Below are 17,760 nucleotides of genomic sequence, written 5' to 3' on the forward strand. Positions count from 1 at the left end.
CACCTGTATGGTGAAGATCAAACTCACAAAGTTTATGATCTTTATATAGGGTGGGGCCTCCCACACTCACCCCTGAAGATCTACCTAATTATTTAAACACCTGATTCTAATTATCCCCTTAATTGAGCTGATAAAACCAGGGGTTCACTTACTTTTTCACATACCCTGAATCTCAATTACTCATTGTTTGTCAAATTCATACATCATTTTGTTTCAAAAGACATGGAATTGGCTAATATTAACCCTATTGGATATTTAAGAAAAGAAGACTGGTTTTCAAGAAGGCTATCATGGTAAAACTGTGTAATTTCCATAATTATCATTGGGATTCACAAACATTTTCTCGGCACTGTATGCCGCTACTATTTTTTAGGAATTTTACCAAGTAGCTTATAAACTCTTGATAAATGGATGGAAATCGCACTAAGGAGGCACTGACTAATCACAGCTTTTGTGCCCCTTTCTCTGGGTCTGGTCCATTTTCTGCCAGTTGAAGCTTCTATTACCACCTCCAGGTGCCTAATTTAGCACTCCTTTCTTAGGACGCGGCCTGCCCTAGCAAGCAGTGTCGGGTTTCTGAGGTTATTCTCAAGAGAGTTTATTTCTGCACAGCTAGGCAATTATAACAGCCTACCAGTTGCATTTGCTGCGGTCCCTTTTTAGGAACCACAGGCCATTGCCACAACAGCTAGGTGAGCTGTGACTGGTTAACAAGAACCTGCTCCATGTGTCCAAGCTCAACGGACAGTCTATAGGTAGAAACCTGGCTGTGCTGGTAACTGCGCGTAGGCAGCTTTGGCTTTCCCAGGCACGCGAGCCTGACGGGGACAAAGCACCACTGTTGGACGCCCCGATCTCTCCAGGGCATAAGTTTTGTCCCATGGTGGACAAGATGCTGCAGTGCTGTCACCGCGTGCAGGAATCCACTAAGGAGCTGGTTCGCCTGTTTCCCCAAGCGACCACCTCCAGTACGTAAACCTGCGGCAAACTGGCACCCTAGGCTCCAGCAGACTCAAAGACCGGCACAGACGGCTGCAACCGCTGCCAGAGTTGATGTTCGGAACTGGTCTGCGGCTGCTAGTCACGGAGGCTTTAATAAGTTCCGCTGCCCTGCGCAGAGACAGAAGCCGCAGGCTAACCAACAGGCTGAGCAGCAGCCTTAGGAATTTGCTGGCATAGGCCCAGTGCCCCTTTTTAGGGAGCCATCTGGACTATTGGAGTCAGTGCACCACATTAGTGGTGCTTACTACCATTGAAACTGTCTATTCACTGCAGTTCAAGCACATTGCCCTCCCTTTTGGGGCATGACTACAATCACCGGCCACCTTCAACAGTTGGGCCCTACGGTGAATCATGCGAAGAGCCAGCTCATGCCTTCCACGACAGCCTCCTATCTACGAGTGTGCTTGGACTCTGGGGCCATGTTGGCCACTCTGTCAGATGGTAGAGTGCACAGAATAGCTGCCTGTTTGGAGCGCTTTCAGCCCAACAAAGCGCTCACAGTAGTGATGTTCCAGAAACTTCTGGGCCTGATGGCAGCAGCTTCCCTGACCCTTCCATTGGGTCTCCTCCTCATGTGCCCTCTGCAGGCCTGGTTCAACACCAGGTTTTTCAGACCATGTTGAACCGCGACCACCTATTGACAGTATCCCACCACTGTCTAAAGGCGCTCTCTTAGTGGAAACAGCCGGCCCATCTACGCCTAGGCTTAGCGCTGTGCAGTGTCACCAGAAAGGAGGTCGTCACCACGGACGCATCCAGCCTGGGCTGGGCCACTGTGTGGAATGGCCGAGGTGTGGAAGGTGTGTGGAACCCCCCTTGGCAGGGTCTCCACATTAATATTTTAGAGCTGCAAACAGTTTACCTGGCCTTGCAGACATTTTTGCAGGAGATTTGAGGGAGACGTGCTTGTCCGTACAGACATTTGCAATGCAGTGGAGTGGGCTACTCCCCATACTTTCACTAGGTTCTACAGACTGAATGTCGTGGATCCTCAAAACCCTGGTTTTGGAACTAGTGTGTTAAGGGCAGCTTCCCAGTCGACCCTTACAACACAGGCAGAGAAGCTGAGGTTCTGTATCGTAAAGCACTGAGCAGTTTCTTGACTTAGCTTTGAAGCATTCCAGTCGTTCTGTAATCTTGCGACGGCTATGGTACACTGAGATCTGTGAGCGCAGTCCTTTTGTGTCCTCGGGAATGCACAGGGTCGCTGAGCAGCTTTGGTATACAGTATTCAGGTTTCGGGACTTCAGCAGGTAAATACCCATACGGTAATGGTTACATTTCTATTTCAGGGTACGTTAGCTATTCACATGAATATTCATCTATATTTGTTTATATTTAACCCCTCATCAACATTTAATTAATCATGTGACCATTTAAATTGACACTTTTGTACCAAACAATGTAGCCAAACAAAAAAGGACTGATGTTTCTTGCTTTCCATTCTCTATACTACCCCCTTGCAAGTACTGTAAGTTTGCCTCTAACTTTTGCCACATTTGCATGTCTCTGCTCTTCACCCAGTCTGCTCGGTTCCATTTTCCCAATGCCTCGTGTTATCTATGCTATGGCAGAGGATGGGGTGCTTTTCAAAGTGTTAGCCCGAATCAATCCTAAGACGAAGACCCCAGTAATTGCAACAATGGCCTCCGGTGTCGTCGCAGGTGAGATTTCTGAGGGAATGTTGTAATGAAGAACAATGTGGTTTAGCTCATGTTCAATGGGAGTAAATGTGAAACTGAAAAAAGAAAAACTGAGAAAACTTTTTTATTTTTTTTAGATATGCCTGACCTGCTTAGTTTTCTAGACAGCTTATTTCAGTTTCACATTTGCTGAAATGTGCAATAGGACAATTATTTGTGGTAGATGTATGCATTTGAACTGTGAATCTTCTGTTCTAGCCTGTTGGGTTCCATGTTCCCCTTGCCCCGCATTCTCTTTGCCATGGCACGAGATGGCTTACTATTCCGATTTCTTTCCAAAGTGAGTAAACGACAGACACCAGTTGCTGCCACACTGGCAGCAGGTTCCACCGCTGGTAAGCTCCTGAGGATCTACAGGTTGCATCTGCAACAAGACTGTTTGCATGTAGGGAAAGTCAGATCTTGTGCAGTGTGCATGCAGCTATGAAATGCTTTTTCCCCATAAGGCGGTAAGAGTAATTTATGGCAATGAGTATGTATGCTTGATTTCAATACAAAGTCCTGCAAACTGACAAATTGCTTTTAACATTAAAGCAGCATTTAAGCAAAAAAATTGCACTGCTTAAAAAGAAGTACTGTAGCATGATATTGGTGAAAATGTACCAGAATACATGCAAAAGTAATACGTGAAATTGCTCAGTTTAGTAGCCTTAAATTAATTGAATGTAAAATTAATTAGTTCTTGAGATTTCTTTAATTTGTAAAACCAAGCATACCTAGTTACTGTGGTGCTTGTTTCTGATTTATTTTTTTAAATTCTTTGATAGATTGCAATATAGATCTTCAAACAACCCCTCAATGCCAGATCATACAAGTTGAGCCTTGGTTGTCACCATGCATTTCACTTAAAGTACATGTACATTCGCATGATTGACCAGATTTAATTTGCACCCTTAATTTGATCTACTGTAGTACTTGTGTTGTGTTACATAGCGTTTATGGTATTCCTGAACTGTGTTTTAAGGGTTATTGTCTTTTATTGTCATAAACAGTCGATTTTTTTTTTTTTTTTTTTTAAATAACCAATGTTACGTGCAAAACATTATTGAATCTTAAAACACATTCATGCATGACATTGGAAAACTTTTTTTTTTTTTATGGGGTGGATTGTGGATCCCTTTCAAGTACGAAATGTAACAATTTCCAAATGGGTACTTACTGAAACCTGAATAAGATATAACAAAGTTGCCCATCCAAGCCTGTGACGCAGTCATGCCTGCCCCTGAGGGCATAAAGGACTGCGTGCACAGATCTCAGTGCAATTTTTCTTTTCAAGAACTGACCTGACAGGAGAGCCTATTCAGATAAGTACTTGTTACTTTTTCTGTTATAGTTTTTCACATTTATTGTGTTTTTACACTAATTATATGTGATATTAAAAATAACCGCTGTATTACACGTATTTGTGCACTGCAGCCTTGTGCCCCACATGAAGCCAGGGGCTTAAGTCGCTCCATACCAGGGATCAAGCAACGTAAGTCGGCTGACTTTGTGCTCTCCCCCTGCTGCAGTTATTTTATTCTCGTTTTGGCTTTGGCTAAAATTACGAGATTGTTTGTACAATTAAAAGTAATTGTTATTACTGTATCTGGTTGAGAGATATTTTTCTTTTCTCATTCTGCTTTTCTGTTTTCACAGAGACTTAAGCTGCGGCACACGAGTAGTGACAGCAACTGCTGGGCTCAGCACCGCTGCGCAGGACCAAGAGGTTGCTTCGGTTGTGATTGCTTGCAATCTCAACCACAGCATCTTGAAGCCGTTTTGGTGATCGCTTTTGCATCACCATTACGAGGGCTGTTAGTTCATTTCTAACAAGCAGGCTTCCCTTAGTCTCGTGTGAGTACTGACGGAGTGGTTTTGCCAGTAGCCTGCACAGGTGGGCATCCCTATACAGTTCTACCCACGGTAACTGCGAACCGGTAGTTCTGACCCAGTACTGTACCGTACTGACCCAGTGCTACAGTCTCCGACCCGCTACCACCCAGTGCTTACATCCCCAGTCTTGAACAGCCCTATTGCTGTCTTTAAGCAGACTGAGCATGCAAAGGAGGCACTGGTGAACCACAGTTTCTGCGAGTTTTGTGCAAATTTCACCCACACTCCTGCACGGCGCTTTTCCCCATACCCCTCTGGTATAGAGGTGGCTGCGTCCTCACCCCATTGCACAGTGTTGTAAGCTCCTGCTGCATCCCAAAAGTTGTCTCTGTGCTGCTAAAACCACCCCATTTTATAGACAAGCATTTGTATAAACTATATATGTATATTTTAAACAATACAATCAATCATAACCCCTTCCAACACCATCCCCAAATCTCGTGCTGTAACAGGTGTCCCTCACGTGTACCAAGCAGGCTGCAAAAACTGTGTCACAAACATAATCCTGAAGGAAAGCAAACAATAACACAGAACCGTTGCGTAGCATGCGACGCTGCAGTAGTTTTATACACATTATAGCGGTTAAAAAGTCCACTCCGGTAGTTCTAGGGATATATATATATATATATAATATAGTGGGAGTCTGGAACCAACCCCCCAGTAATGTTGTTGAAGCCGATACCCTGGGATCCTTCAATAAGCTGCTTGATGAGATTCTGGGATCAATAAGCTAACAACAACCAAACGAGCAGATGGGCCGAATGGCCTCCTCTCGTTTGTAAACTTTCTTATGTTCTTAAGTACGTCCGGTTGGTCTATCTGGCAGCAATTTCAGCTTGCCATGTCAAAATTGACTCGGTCTCCACAGGAGCTCGCCGGCTTCGGCCGCCTATGAAGGATATTGTTCCTTGCTGGAGGCTTAATGTGGTGCTTCATGCACTCATGAAGCCTCCTTTTGAGCCCTTGCATTCAGCTGAGCTGACATTTATCTCTCTCAAAGCACCTTCGCAAAGCGGGTGAGTGAGATGCAGGCATTCTCAATTGTGAAAGCCTGCTTAACTTTTGCAGAAGCCAGGACAAAGGTTACACTCCGTACCAATCTTGCTTTATTGCCAAAGACTATCTCAGCATTTCATGTCAACCAGTCTGTGGAAATGGAGGCTTTCCATCCACCTTTCCAGTCTGACAGAGTGGCAGCTCCATACGCTCTGTCCAGTACAGGCCCTAGCGTATTATGTTGACAGGATGCAAGATGGAGGCAGTCCGAACAATTTTTTGTCTGCTATGGGGCGAAGTCCCATGGTAAAACCCAGTCTAAGCAGAGGCTGTCCAAATGGATAGCAGACACAGTCAGGACTGCCTATTAGCGAGCCAACTTGCCCCCTCAAGAGAAGCTCACTGCCCATTCCACCAGGGGCATGGCAACTTCGTGGGCTTTATTCTAGGGTGCATCTGTCAAGGATATTTGCAATGCAGCGGTGTGGGCTATTCCCCATACCTTTACTAGGTTCTGTAGACTGAATGTCGTGGATCCTCAAAACCCTGGTTTGGAACTAGCGTGAAGGGCTGGGGTTCCGAATGGTAACACACAAAGCTGCCTTGGCTTAGCCTTGTAGCATTCCGGTCGTGCAGCAATCTTGCCCTTGCGACAGCTTGGGTATACTGACCCATTCAGTAATGGTTACATTTCATACCTGAAAGGGAACCTTAGGTTATTATCATAACCCTGGTTCCCTGAAATAGAAATGTAACCATTAACCTTCAAGGTCACTGCGTCCATGATTGCAGCAGGTTTGATGGAAAAACGAAGCTGAGATATGTGCGTGCAGTCCTTTATACCCTCGGGGGCTGGCATGACTGTACTTTCTGGTTTGTTTGGATGTCAATGCTGACACATGCTTAATAAATCTGGGGCATAAAAAGCCTGATCTATTGACCAGTTTATTTCCCTTGCACTTGACAGCGGTGATGGCATTCCTGTTTGACCTCAAAGCCCTTGTTGACATGATGTCTATTGGAACCCTTTTGGCATATTCCCTGGTAGCAGCCTGTGTGCTCATCCTCAGGTAAGGCATGCATTTATAAATAATATGTGTTTTTGAATAAAGCAAAGCAATTAACAGGTTTCCCTTTAGTGAATGAGAATGAAGCACTCATGTGACACCCCTTGGATTATTCAGTGAAACATGCAATCTCGACTGTCTCTTTTAGGGTCTGTACTGGCAGTCAGTATGCTGGTAACTCTGTTTTAGTAACCGGACCAACTAAGTTTTCTGTGAACTTTCTGTGAACTAGAAATAACTGCCGTTTTGACCAGTTTCCCAACATGTTAGACAAATACTTAGAGCAAATGAAATCTGCCCTATTTCTCAGCTATTCAAATATGAAATCAAAACAGGAATGGCATCTACCAATCAAGAGGTACAGCTGTTTTAGTAACCGCATCAACTTCTTTCAGTAGGCTACTTCCCACTGTTGAATTAACTGTCATAGAACTTTGAGAAATTTCAAATTATAGCACATTCTAAGCATGAGACAATTAGTAAACAATGTGACTTTTGACACAAATCAGCTACTTTGACCACTTTCCCAATAAAGCAAGCCCCACAACTTTACTTGTAAAGTTGCCATCTAGTTATTGTTGTTGTTGTTATTATTATTATTATTATTATTATTATTATTATCATAGATATCAGCCTGATGGATCTTATGCAAAGCCTAGTTGCAATCCAGAGAAAGAGAATCTCACTTCAGAAGATGGCGAAATGGAATTGATGGAGTCAGAATCCCAACTGGCTATGCTTAAAGAAGGAGGATTTACTCTGCAGACTGTGCTCAACCCCTCCATGCTGCCAACAGAGCAGTCCTCAACTGTGGTGAACATTGCTGTCAGCGTCATAAGTATGTAGCAATGTGTGCAGTATGGAAACATGTTACGAAAATGTCAACTCTTAATCAGTACGAAAGGATGTTGTGAAAGGACATTCAATAAAGATTAATTTACTAATTTCATGTTAGTGTATTTTGGTGCTGTCTCTACTTTTAGTTTAGGAAAAATATTTAAAGGCTTTCAGCTGTCACACAGTCAAGTTAATAGCAGAAGCCTAAAGAGCAAGTAACTTCAAATGACATTTTTTGTTTCCTATGCAAATCTTTTTTTTTATTTTTTAACTTTTGATAGGTCCCTGAGTTCAGGAGTTACTATTCCATTCTAGTTGCCTGCCATAGACTTTGTCACCCAGGCTCATTCAGCCAAAGTGAAAGTGGAGTTTGTTTCATACTTTCCTGCCCTGACTAAAACCAGTGCCAGGGACCGTAAATTGAACGTGCATTTTTAAACCTATTCATCACCATCCCAAATCCAGAGGCACTACAAAGAGGCATATTGTCAGTCAGATTGTTGATACTTTGAGAAGAAAATTATTTTTAACAAAGGTGTTAACTTTTATTTCTCCAGCTTTCGTAGTATGCATTGTGAGCACACTCACCACGTATAAGGGGGAAGCTGTGCTTGCTATGGAGTCTTGGATCCTTGGCCTGCTTGCTGTGTGCCTGGTGGTGTTTATTGTGTGTCTCCTCGTTGTCTGGAGGCAACCTCAGACTAGCAAAAAAGTGTCTTTCATGGTAGGTGCATAAAACATGGTAATTGTGCAAATCAGTTACTACTGCACTGGAGCTGACTTCTGATAGGTATTTATTTCTGTTTTGTTTCCATTTTCTAGATTTTGAATACAATATAATAGGATATAAATTACACTTAAATAGAATCCCATCTCAGTACTTGATAATGTATTAGAAAAATCATGGTTCATCTACAGTATGTCAGACCAAGGTCAAAGATACATTTTTAAAGGAAGCTACTTCCAACCTATGATTAAGACCTATGTATGTCTGTTTTGTAGGTTCCCATGTTGCCATTTTTACCAGTTCTGAGTGTCTTTGTCAATGTTTACCTGATGGTTCAACTAAGTGGGGACACCTGGATCCGCTTTGCAGTTTGGATGGCTGTTGGTAAATACAGTACCTTCAATTTGTATTTGAAGCATGTTTCTTTGCAAAATAACCTCAACTGGTGCAGCTCTAAACCTGAATTTGTACTGGAACTCACTTTAATAAAATATTTACCACTACATTATCACTTAAAAGGAAAACATTCAACTGTTTTGGGTATCTGGGACATGTTGAACAACACTAAAAGAAACACATGCTGTATGCATATCTCAACAACATTATTACTTAAAGTGGTTTCACTTTGAATAGCTTTCACCATAGAGGATAGTTAATCATTTTTGCTAAGCTGAAGCAGCACAGGTAACATTTGCAACATTTTTTCACTGCCACAGTAAATGGAACCCTGGTGTATTTTAAAACCAAACAGCATTAACATATTAAAATTACAAGTTCCATCTTGTTTAAGCATATTGTGCAGGTGTTTGTATTTATTTTTTATCCATTTAAAATGTCTATAATGTGCTTGTTTCAAGGCTTCCTGATTTACTTTGGCTATGGTATCAGGCACAGCTTGGAAGGCCAACAGGACGAAGACGATGATTCAGCGCACAGCGACCTGGAAAATAAGAACTCGGCTGAGGGAGTAGAGGACGATGACAATGCAGATGAGAACAACCAGTTCATTATCCTTGAAAAAACAAGTGAATGTTAAGCCTGAGCAGCCAGCTGCAGACCGAGTCACAGCCCTGAGAATGTATCTTCTGTTATTAGCAGTACACCTGGGCATAACATGGCCTGTCAGTGTTCATCTGCTTTTAGCAGACATTTTTTAACCTATATTTACATAAGTTTAGTATATGTTTATAGTTTGTCCATGTGTGCCTGAATCGGGCAGCAACGTTTCATGCGAGAGTACTGAAATTCAGTGTATCAGGGTAGACACCAGGACAATACGAAGCAACCAAGAATAAACTGAGCACATTACAGTAGAAAAAGCAGGTCATCCCCGATCGATTTCTACTGTAGAAATGCATACGAAAGACTAAAGCAAGAAATTATGGTTAATAAAAACTGCACAAGAAGATGTATTGGAGCTTTACCAATGGTGTTGGCAGTGGGATGGGTCTCTGTTTTGTGGAAAGGTAAATTAAAGTTGGAATAATTGGAAAACTGAGCTTTTATATTAATGGTTGTTAACAAATGTTAATATTTTTGCTCATTTAAAAACAGAAGAAATAGTTGTTTTTTGTGATAAAAATACAGTAGCATTAACAGAAAACATACATCTTCTGTTTGTAATGTCTAACAAGTAAAACCAAAAACCAAGTGGCTGTAACTGAAAGTCTTGCATACATTCACAAGTGTGTACATATAGTACTGCATGCATACTGAAACTTTTTTTTTCTGGAAATGTATTTATGATAACAAATCATGAAAAGAAAAACATTATCTATAATGAATTTGGTTTATTTATAATAATATATTTAAATGGTCATGTTATTCATTTGAGATGATGTACAAAAACACACAAATAAAATGATTTGTGCCACAAAGGTAATTCATCAAACAAAACAGCAATACATTACATTGGAACTGAAAATTATTGGTCACAGCAGTGTTTAATTTTTACTTAATTTCAATGTGCCTTAACTGCAGTGTAACATTTGTATTATTATCTGTGTTTCTAAGACCACTGTATTTAGATATCGGTGAAGCTGCAATATAACGGATCATGACATTTAAATACTACATGTCAATACTATTTTAAAACTTCCAGTTCAGTATTTCTTTTTTTTTTTATCCAATTGGTTTTTATGCAACCTGGTTATGTCAGGCAGGTAGATATTATATTAAAGCTTCAAAAATAACCAAATAAGTGACTGTGACCAAATCATAAGTGTCACCCATACTGGTGCAGATAACCAGAATAATTTAGCTCTCTTTAATATGTACCTTTATCAAATTATTAGATTTTTTTTTTTTTAATCTGTATTGTACATTCTTAATGTATAATTATAATTATTGTGAGTTTTCACCCTAGATCTACCATAAGTTGTCTTAAGAGCATACACATATTTGTTGGTATAATGGAAAAGTTTCCTGTTTTTTTTTTTTAATGACTGATATCATTTTAACCTTTTAATGTTTTTTTATTATATTATGGTATATCTTTTTCATGTTGATGTACAGTATAATGGGAGCATCTGAGCCATTTTGTGAATTGTACTAATCATTAACATTTCACAATGCTGATTTTATAATATAATCAAAAGAAAGGATGATAATATTCTTGTCCCGATATGTGTTGTCAAATATTAAATGGCATTCTTCTAATTTCAATATCAGATATCATTTTGGGGCTTTCATCCTCTACAGAAAAAACAGAAAGACATAATATTTTGGTGTTAAAGTACTTATGGAATTGTATTTATAACCATGTTGTTTTTAATCTGCTATGCTGCTGTATAACTGTAAATATTGGGCACTATTCATAGGACTGTTTTTAAGGACTTTTTTTTAACAGTGTTTATAACTATTCAGTTATGTTACAGTGCTTTGAAAATGTAGAATACAATGATAAAATCCTCAATTAGGTTTCTGCATGAACTGCAAACTTGAATTAACAAAAATGTGTTTTTATAAAGCTGTTTGTAACAACACATTCATTAAACAGTCCTTAAAGTTCTGTAAATAGGATCCATTGTCTTTAAACTAATGTATTGTAGTAGGTGAATATTTTTTTCACTGGGTTTTTACTAACATTACTGTCAAATATATACCATTCATTGTTCAAATGTGTAAAATCTAGTAACCTGTTACAAACTGAAGCTGATCTAATTAAAATACTACTGTATGTGGTCCCATTTGACTGTAAACTTATTAGCTTACTGAAACAAAACCTATTGTAGAAACTTACATCTCGTCTAATCGCCAAATCGAATTGTTTTTAGTGGCATGAACAGGGTTCAAAATTAGACCTTATGGCAGAAGTGGGTTCAGTCTGGACTGGGTTGATTTTAGCCCAGTTCTAATGTAAAGTGCTACTTTCCAGTACCAATATTTCAAAAGCAAATAGGTTTCAACATGTGCCCATGTAGTTTCATAGTGTATCAAGTTATTTTTGATTAGATACATTTTTGCAAATTGTTGCATCATTTTTGGCTTACTAAATGATTCACTAAACTGCCTTGTGGCCATTCCTCCAAACTGGATAATAAATATATTATTATTATTATTATTATTATTTATTTCTTAGCAGACGCCCTTATCCAGGGCGACTTACAATTGTTACATTATACATTATTTCACATTATACAGATATCACATTATTTATTTATTTTTTTTACATACAATTACCCATTTATACAGTTGGGTTTTTACTGGAGCAATCTAGGTAAGTACCTTGCTCAAGGGTACAACAGCAGTGTCCCCCACTGGGGATTGAACCCACAACCCTCCTGTCAAGAGTCCAGAGCCCTAACCATTACTCCACACTGCTGCCACTATATATATATATATAAATAAATAAATAAATAAATAAATAAATATTAATATATATATATATATATATATATATATATATATATATACACACACATACATACATACATACAGTACTGTGCAAAAGTTTTAGGCAGGTGTGAAAAAATGATGTAAAGAAAGAATGCTTTCAAAAATAGATGTATAATCGTTTATATTTATCAATTAACAAAATGTAAAGTGAGTGAACAGAAGAAAAATCTACATCAAATCAATATTTGGTGTGACCACCCTTTGCCTTCAAAACAGCATCAATTCTTCTAGGTACACTTGCACACAGTTTTTGAAGGAACTCGGCAGGTAGGTTGGCCCAAACATCTTGGAGAACTAACCACAGTTCTTCTGTGGATTTAGGCAGCCTCAGTTGCTTCTCTCGCTTCATGTAATCCCAGACAGACTCGATGTTGAGATCAGGGCTCTGTGGGGGCCATACCATCACTTCCAGGACTCCTCCTTCTTTTTACGCTGAAGATAGTTCTTAATGACTTTCGCTGTATGTTTGGGGTCATTGTCATGCTGCAGAATAAATTTGGGGCCAATCAGATGCCTCCCTGATGGTATTGCATGATGGATAAGTATCTGCCTGTACTTCTCAGCATTGAGGAGACCATTAATTCTGACCAAATCCCCAACTCCATTTGCAGAAATGCAGCCCCAAACTTGCAAGGAACCTCCACCATGCTTCACTGTTGCCTGCAGACACTCATTTGTGTACCGCTGTCCAGCCCTTCGGCGAACAAACTGCCTTCTGCTACAGCCAAATATTTCACATTTTGACTCATCAGTCCAGAGCACCTGCTGCCATTTTTCTGCACCCCAGTTCCTGTGTTTTCGTGCATAGTTGAGTCGCTTGGCCTTGTTTCCACGTCGGAGGTATGGCTTTTTGGCCGCAAGTCTTCCACGAAGGCCACTTCTGACCAGACTTCTCCGGACAGTAGATGGGTGTACCAGGGTCCCACTGTTTTCTGCCAATTCTGAGCTGATGGCACTGCTGGACATCTTCCGATTGCGAAGGGAAGTAAGCATGATGTGTCTTTCATCTGCTGCAGTAAGTTTCCTTGGCCGACCACTGCGTCTACGGTCCTCAACGTTGCCCGTTTCTTTGTGCTTCTTCAAAAGAGCTTGGACAGCACATCTGGAAACCCCTGTCTGCCTTGAAATTTCTGCCTGGGAGAGACCTTGCTGATGCAGTATAACTACCTTGTGTCTTGTTGCTGTGCTCAGTCTTGCCATGGTGTATGACTTTTGACAGTAAACTGTCTTCAGCAACCTCACCTTGTTAGCTGAGTTTGGCTGTTCCTCACCCAGTTTTATTCCTCCTACACAGCTGTTTCTGTTTCAGTTAATGATTGTGTTTCAACCTACATATTGAATTGATGATCATTAGCACCTGTTTGGTATAATTGTTTAATCATACACCTGACTATCCCTGACTTTGTGCAAGTGTACCTAGAAGAACTGATGCTGTTTTGAAGGCAAAGGGTGGTCACACCAAATATGGATTTGATTTAGATTTTTCTTCTGTTCACTCACTTTGCATTTAGTTAATTGATAAATATAATCTATTAACATATCTATTTTGGAAAGCATTCTTACTTTACAACATTTTTTCACACCTGCCTAAAACTTTTGCACAGTACTGTATATTATATTATATATATAATGTTACAAGATTTATTTTTTGGTGTGTTCTGCTGGATAATCTTACAGGTGCTACTAAAATGTTTAAAATGTTTTTCTACCGTTAAATAAATGTTGGCACCTCAACCCTATGGGCTCAATTTTGATAACACAGGGGCAAACACAAGGGTAACGCTTAGTCATTGCGCAAGCGCTGCAGGGAGTGGTCTGTCTCAAGAGAGTGATTTTGATCAGATTTAGCTTCATGTTCCCTAAAAGCTTCCGTTCTCTGAAAGGTCAATACGACATCCATTTCGTATGGCAATATTGTGAAAAACAACATGGCGTGAAAAAAAAAAAAAAGGTTTGCTACATAATGAGGTTCCGTGCCTAATTTTATTTTCAAACGATGACTACACTCATTCAATCCTGGCATGCACTCGAGTTATTAAAATGGTACCGCAGGAAATTAATTACAGTATGTAACACAATTTTTGTTCCTGGGTAGTAAGTGTTATTTCCTAATTGCTTATGCCTCAAAAGTATAGAAAATGGCTGTTATTCCCCACAAACTTTGCTTTTGTGACCAGGACAGTGATATTTTGAAATTTACCTATTTCCAATGAGAAAACGGGCGAATTTGTGTCTTTTCGTTCACATAAAGTCAGACAATAAACAACATATGAATCCAAATTAACATGTATTTATACTAAAGTAATACAAAAATGACTACAAAAGATTTAGAAGTGAGTAGTTGTTCGAGATTTATGATTATACTGTAAATCACTTTCACGAATCAGCCCCCAAATGTAGTCTCCCATCATGTTCTCGTTATTCTGTCCTTGGTAGCGGCGTTAAAAGTCCAGTATATCCTGGTGGAAGCGCTCGCCTTGCTCCTCCGAGTACGCTCCCATGTTCTCCTTGAATTTATCAAGATGAGCATCAAAGATATGGACTTTGAGGGACATCCTACAGCCCATTGTGCCGTAGTTCTTCACCAGTCTCAACCAGCTCCACATAGTTTTTGGCCTTGTGATTGCCCAGGAAGCCCTGAACCACTGCGACAAAGCTGTTCCAAGCCGCTTTCTCCTTACTAGCGAGCTTCTTGGGGAATTCATTGCACTCCAGGATCTTCTTTATCTGTGGTCCGACGAAGACACCGGCTTTGACCTTTGCCTCAGACAGCTTAGGGAAGAAGTCTTGAAGGTACTTGAAGGCTGCCGACTCCTTATCTGGAGCTCTGACAAATTGTTTCATAAGGCCCAATTTGATGTGCAGTGGTGGCATCAGCACCTTCCGAGGGTCCACCAGTGGCTCCCACTTGACGTTGTTCCTCCCCACAGAGAACTCGGTCCGCTGTGGTGGTGCGCCTTGGTGTCCCTGCTGTCCCAAAGGCAAAGATAGCAGGGAAACTTGGTAAAACCGCCTTGGAGACCCATCAGGAATGCCACCATTTTGAAGTCTCCTATGACCTCCCAGCCGTACTCATCATACATCAAGGTGTCCAGCAAGGTCTTGATGCTGTTGTAATCCTCTTTGAGGTGCACCGAGTGAGCCAGGGGAAGAGACGGGTACTTGTTACCATTATGGAGCAGCACGGCTTTGAGGCTCCTGGATGAGCTGTCAATGAAGAGGCGCCACTCATTCTGGTTACAGGCGATTCCGATTGCCTCGAACAGACTGGTCACATTGTGGCAGAAGCAGAGCCCATCTTGACGGGTGAAGAAGCTGGAAAAAGGTTGGTGACGCTTCCTCTGATCTGCGACTTGCACACTTTCATCCAACAAGTTCCACTGCTTGAGCCTAGACGTAAAAAGCTCGGCATTGGACTTGGTGAGACCAAGATCTCTAATCAAATCATTGAGGTCTTTTTGGTTGGGGTAGTATGGGTTTCTCTCCTCAGCTCCACCTCTGAAATTGTCATCTGGATCTATAACGTCTTCCTCGCTCTCTGACTTGCTGCTCTCTTCTAAAGACGGCTGCTCTCTCTCCGGAGGAGTAGGTACGGGAAGCTCATGGCAGTGTGGCACCGGGGCGATGGATGAAGGAAGGTCCGGATACGTGATAGCAGGTGCATTCTCGCCAGTCCAACGTTTGGAAGGGTCCACCATGCAGAAGTAGCAGTTGCTTGAGTGGTCAGTGGGTTCCCGCCAAATTCTTGGGATAGCGAACTTTATGGCTCTCTCTTCCCCTCTGTACCATCCTACAAAAATACATTTATTTCACCCATGACTAATGTGTAAGAGATTCTCGCAACATTTTTCATATATGATATATTTTTTCAATAACATTGAAAATTGTAAAACATTTTAAAATTAAAAACTTTTACAATTTTAAAAATTTTAACAAATTTTATAACAAAATTCCGAGCAACAATTGTCCATCTTACCTTACAGTTTTTTTGCAGTGCTCGCAGGTGAAATGAGGTGCCCAGGGTTTGTCTTGATCCCCGACAGGCATGCCGAAATATGCCTTGTAGGCCTCACACATCTTAGCAGATGCTTCCACAGAGTACTTTTTCGCTCTTGTCTTGATAAATTGGCCGCAGACATAGCAAAATGCGTCTGCCGGATGCTTGCAGCCTCTTGGTGCCATCTCAGAAAAATGCAGATATGTATCCACTTAGGCAGCTGGAACTAAACTGAACTGGTGGGCTTAAGGCCCCTGTATTTATACTACTATTTATATTACTGGAAAGTTCTAGAAGTTACTCCAAGTTTACTCCGCACTGAATCTATCTGGCTGGTTCTGGAAAATAGGTAAATTTCAAAATATCACTGTCCTGGTCACAAAAGCAAAGTTTGTGGGGAATAATAGCCATTTTCTATACTTCTGAGGCATAAGCAATTAGGAAATAACACTTACTACCCAGGAACAAAAAAAATAATAATAATAATAATAATTGTTACACGGTGTTATGGTATGCTAAGAGGGACAAGACAGGAGTGTGATTAACATGCGTTAAAAAACTATTCAACCACCCCCCCCCCCCCAACCCCACCCACAAAAAAAGTTACCTGTTAATCGCAGAAGTTAACTGTGATTAATTGACGGCCCTAGTGTCACACGTCTTCGAAATGTAAAGGAATGCAACTTTAGATATCTACAACATGCCACCAACAAACACACTCGGATCAAAACAGGCAGATCACCAAGCTTCTTTCGGGTATTATAATTCATCTGTTCAGGCAGAATTGACATGGTGAGAAATCATGTGTGTGACTTAAGTTAGCTTGGAGATCATTTTCCAATATTCCCTCATAAAAATGTACTATTGTCAAAGCATACCAAAATGTAATAATACATAGTAAAGCATGGAATATACCTGTGGTTAAAGAGGGATATGGTTTATGGTAAATGCATAGTATAAATCGTGTGTAAAAAGTAAATTAATAAGTTGTCAAATTCTGTTGTTCACAGAACAGTACAACACAATTAAGTACCAAAAAAAAAAAAAAAAAATGCATTTTATGTTTAATAGTAATTCCTGAGTAGGATCTTGTTTTTTTGTGACCTATAACAAGTTAATATATTTAGGATGTCTCTTAGAATAAGATATTATTTAGTTTGAGCAGTCAGAGCCACCTAGTTGTGCTTCACAATTTTATTGCCCAAACTACACAATATGCTAATCTTCACACAATAAGGGACACCCCACATTAGTATAACCATTGGAAAACTGTTATTGTGCAGTAAATATATTCATAAGGGAAGAAATTATGGTATTTATTTATTTGACAGGAATAAGTGATGGTAACAGGTTATACTTGATTTAATAATATGGGATAAACTCCACTGTTTAAATCATTAAACTAAGATTGTGTACCACGATTACACCACACTCCATTAGTACAGTAATTGTGCAAGCCCTGTTATTCTCACAACAATGTCTACTGTGTTTAGGAGATGTTTTAAAGGCTCTCTACGGCTCTACTATCCTGCTTGCGCTTCCTCAACACTAGTTTCCTTAGCTGGCAGCAGAGGGCGGTGTATCTCTAGAAGATGCAAAGGGAATTGAATCTTTAGATTGAAGAGGTCCCCAATCTCCTTGAAATGTTATGCTTCATCT

At 40.4% G+C, this 17,760-nt stretch overlaps 1 protein-coding gene across 8 annotated transcripts in view; it reads left to right on the forward strand.

Moving 5' to 3' along the window:
• LOC117421282 (cationic amino acid transporter 2-like) overlaps positions 1 to 11,390 on the forward strand; it is an 82,426-nt gene extending 71,036 nt beyond the window's left edge. For 7 of the 8 annotated variants that reach the window (XM_059027008.1, XM_059027026.1, XM_059026998.1 and 4 more), the window contains 6 exons: positions 2,527 to 2,666; positions 6,544 to 6,646; positions 7,270 to 7,481; positions 8,038 to 8,204; positions 8,483 to 8,591; positions 9,065 to 11,390. In XM_059027008.1, the coding sequence (XP_058882991.1) occupies positions 2,527 to 2,666; positions 6,544 to 6,646; positions 7,270 to 7,481; positions 8,038 to 8,204; positions 8,483 to 8,591; positions 9,065 to 9,243 (910 nt within the window). In that variant the 3' untranslated portion in view covers positions 9,244 to 11,390. Of the gene's footprint in view, positions 1 to 2,526; positions 2,667 to 2,903; positions 3,041 to 6,543; positions 6,647 to 7,269; positions 7,482 to 8,037; positions 8,205 to 8,482; positions 8,592 to 9,064 lie in introns of all 8 variants that reach the window. The other variant, XM_059027033.1, reaches the window with a different exon arrangement.
• Positions 11,391 to 17,760: the final 6,370 nt, after the last annotated feature.

This window comes from Acipenser ruthenus, chromosome 1 (assembly GCF_902713425.1).
Source record: "Acipenser ruthenus chromosome 1, fAciRut3.2 maternal haplotype, whole genome shotgun sequence".
Taxonomy (NCBI): domain Eukaryota; kingdom Metazoa; phylum Chordata; class Actinopteri; order Acipenseriformes; family Acipenseridae; genus Acipenser; species Acipenser ruthenus.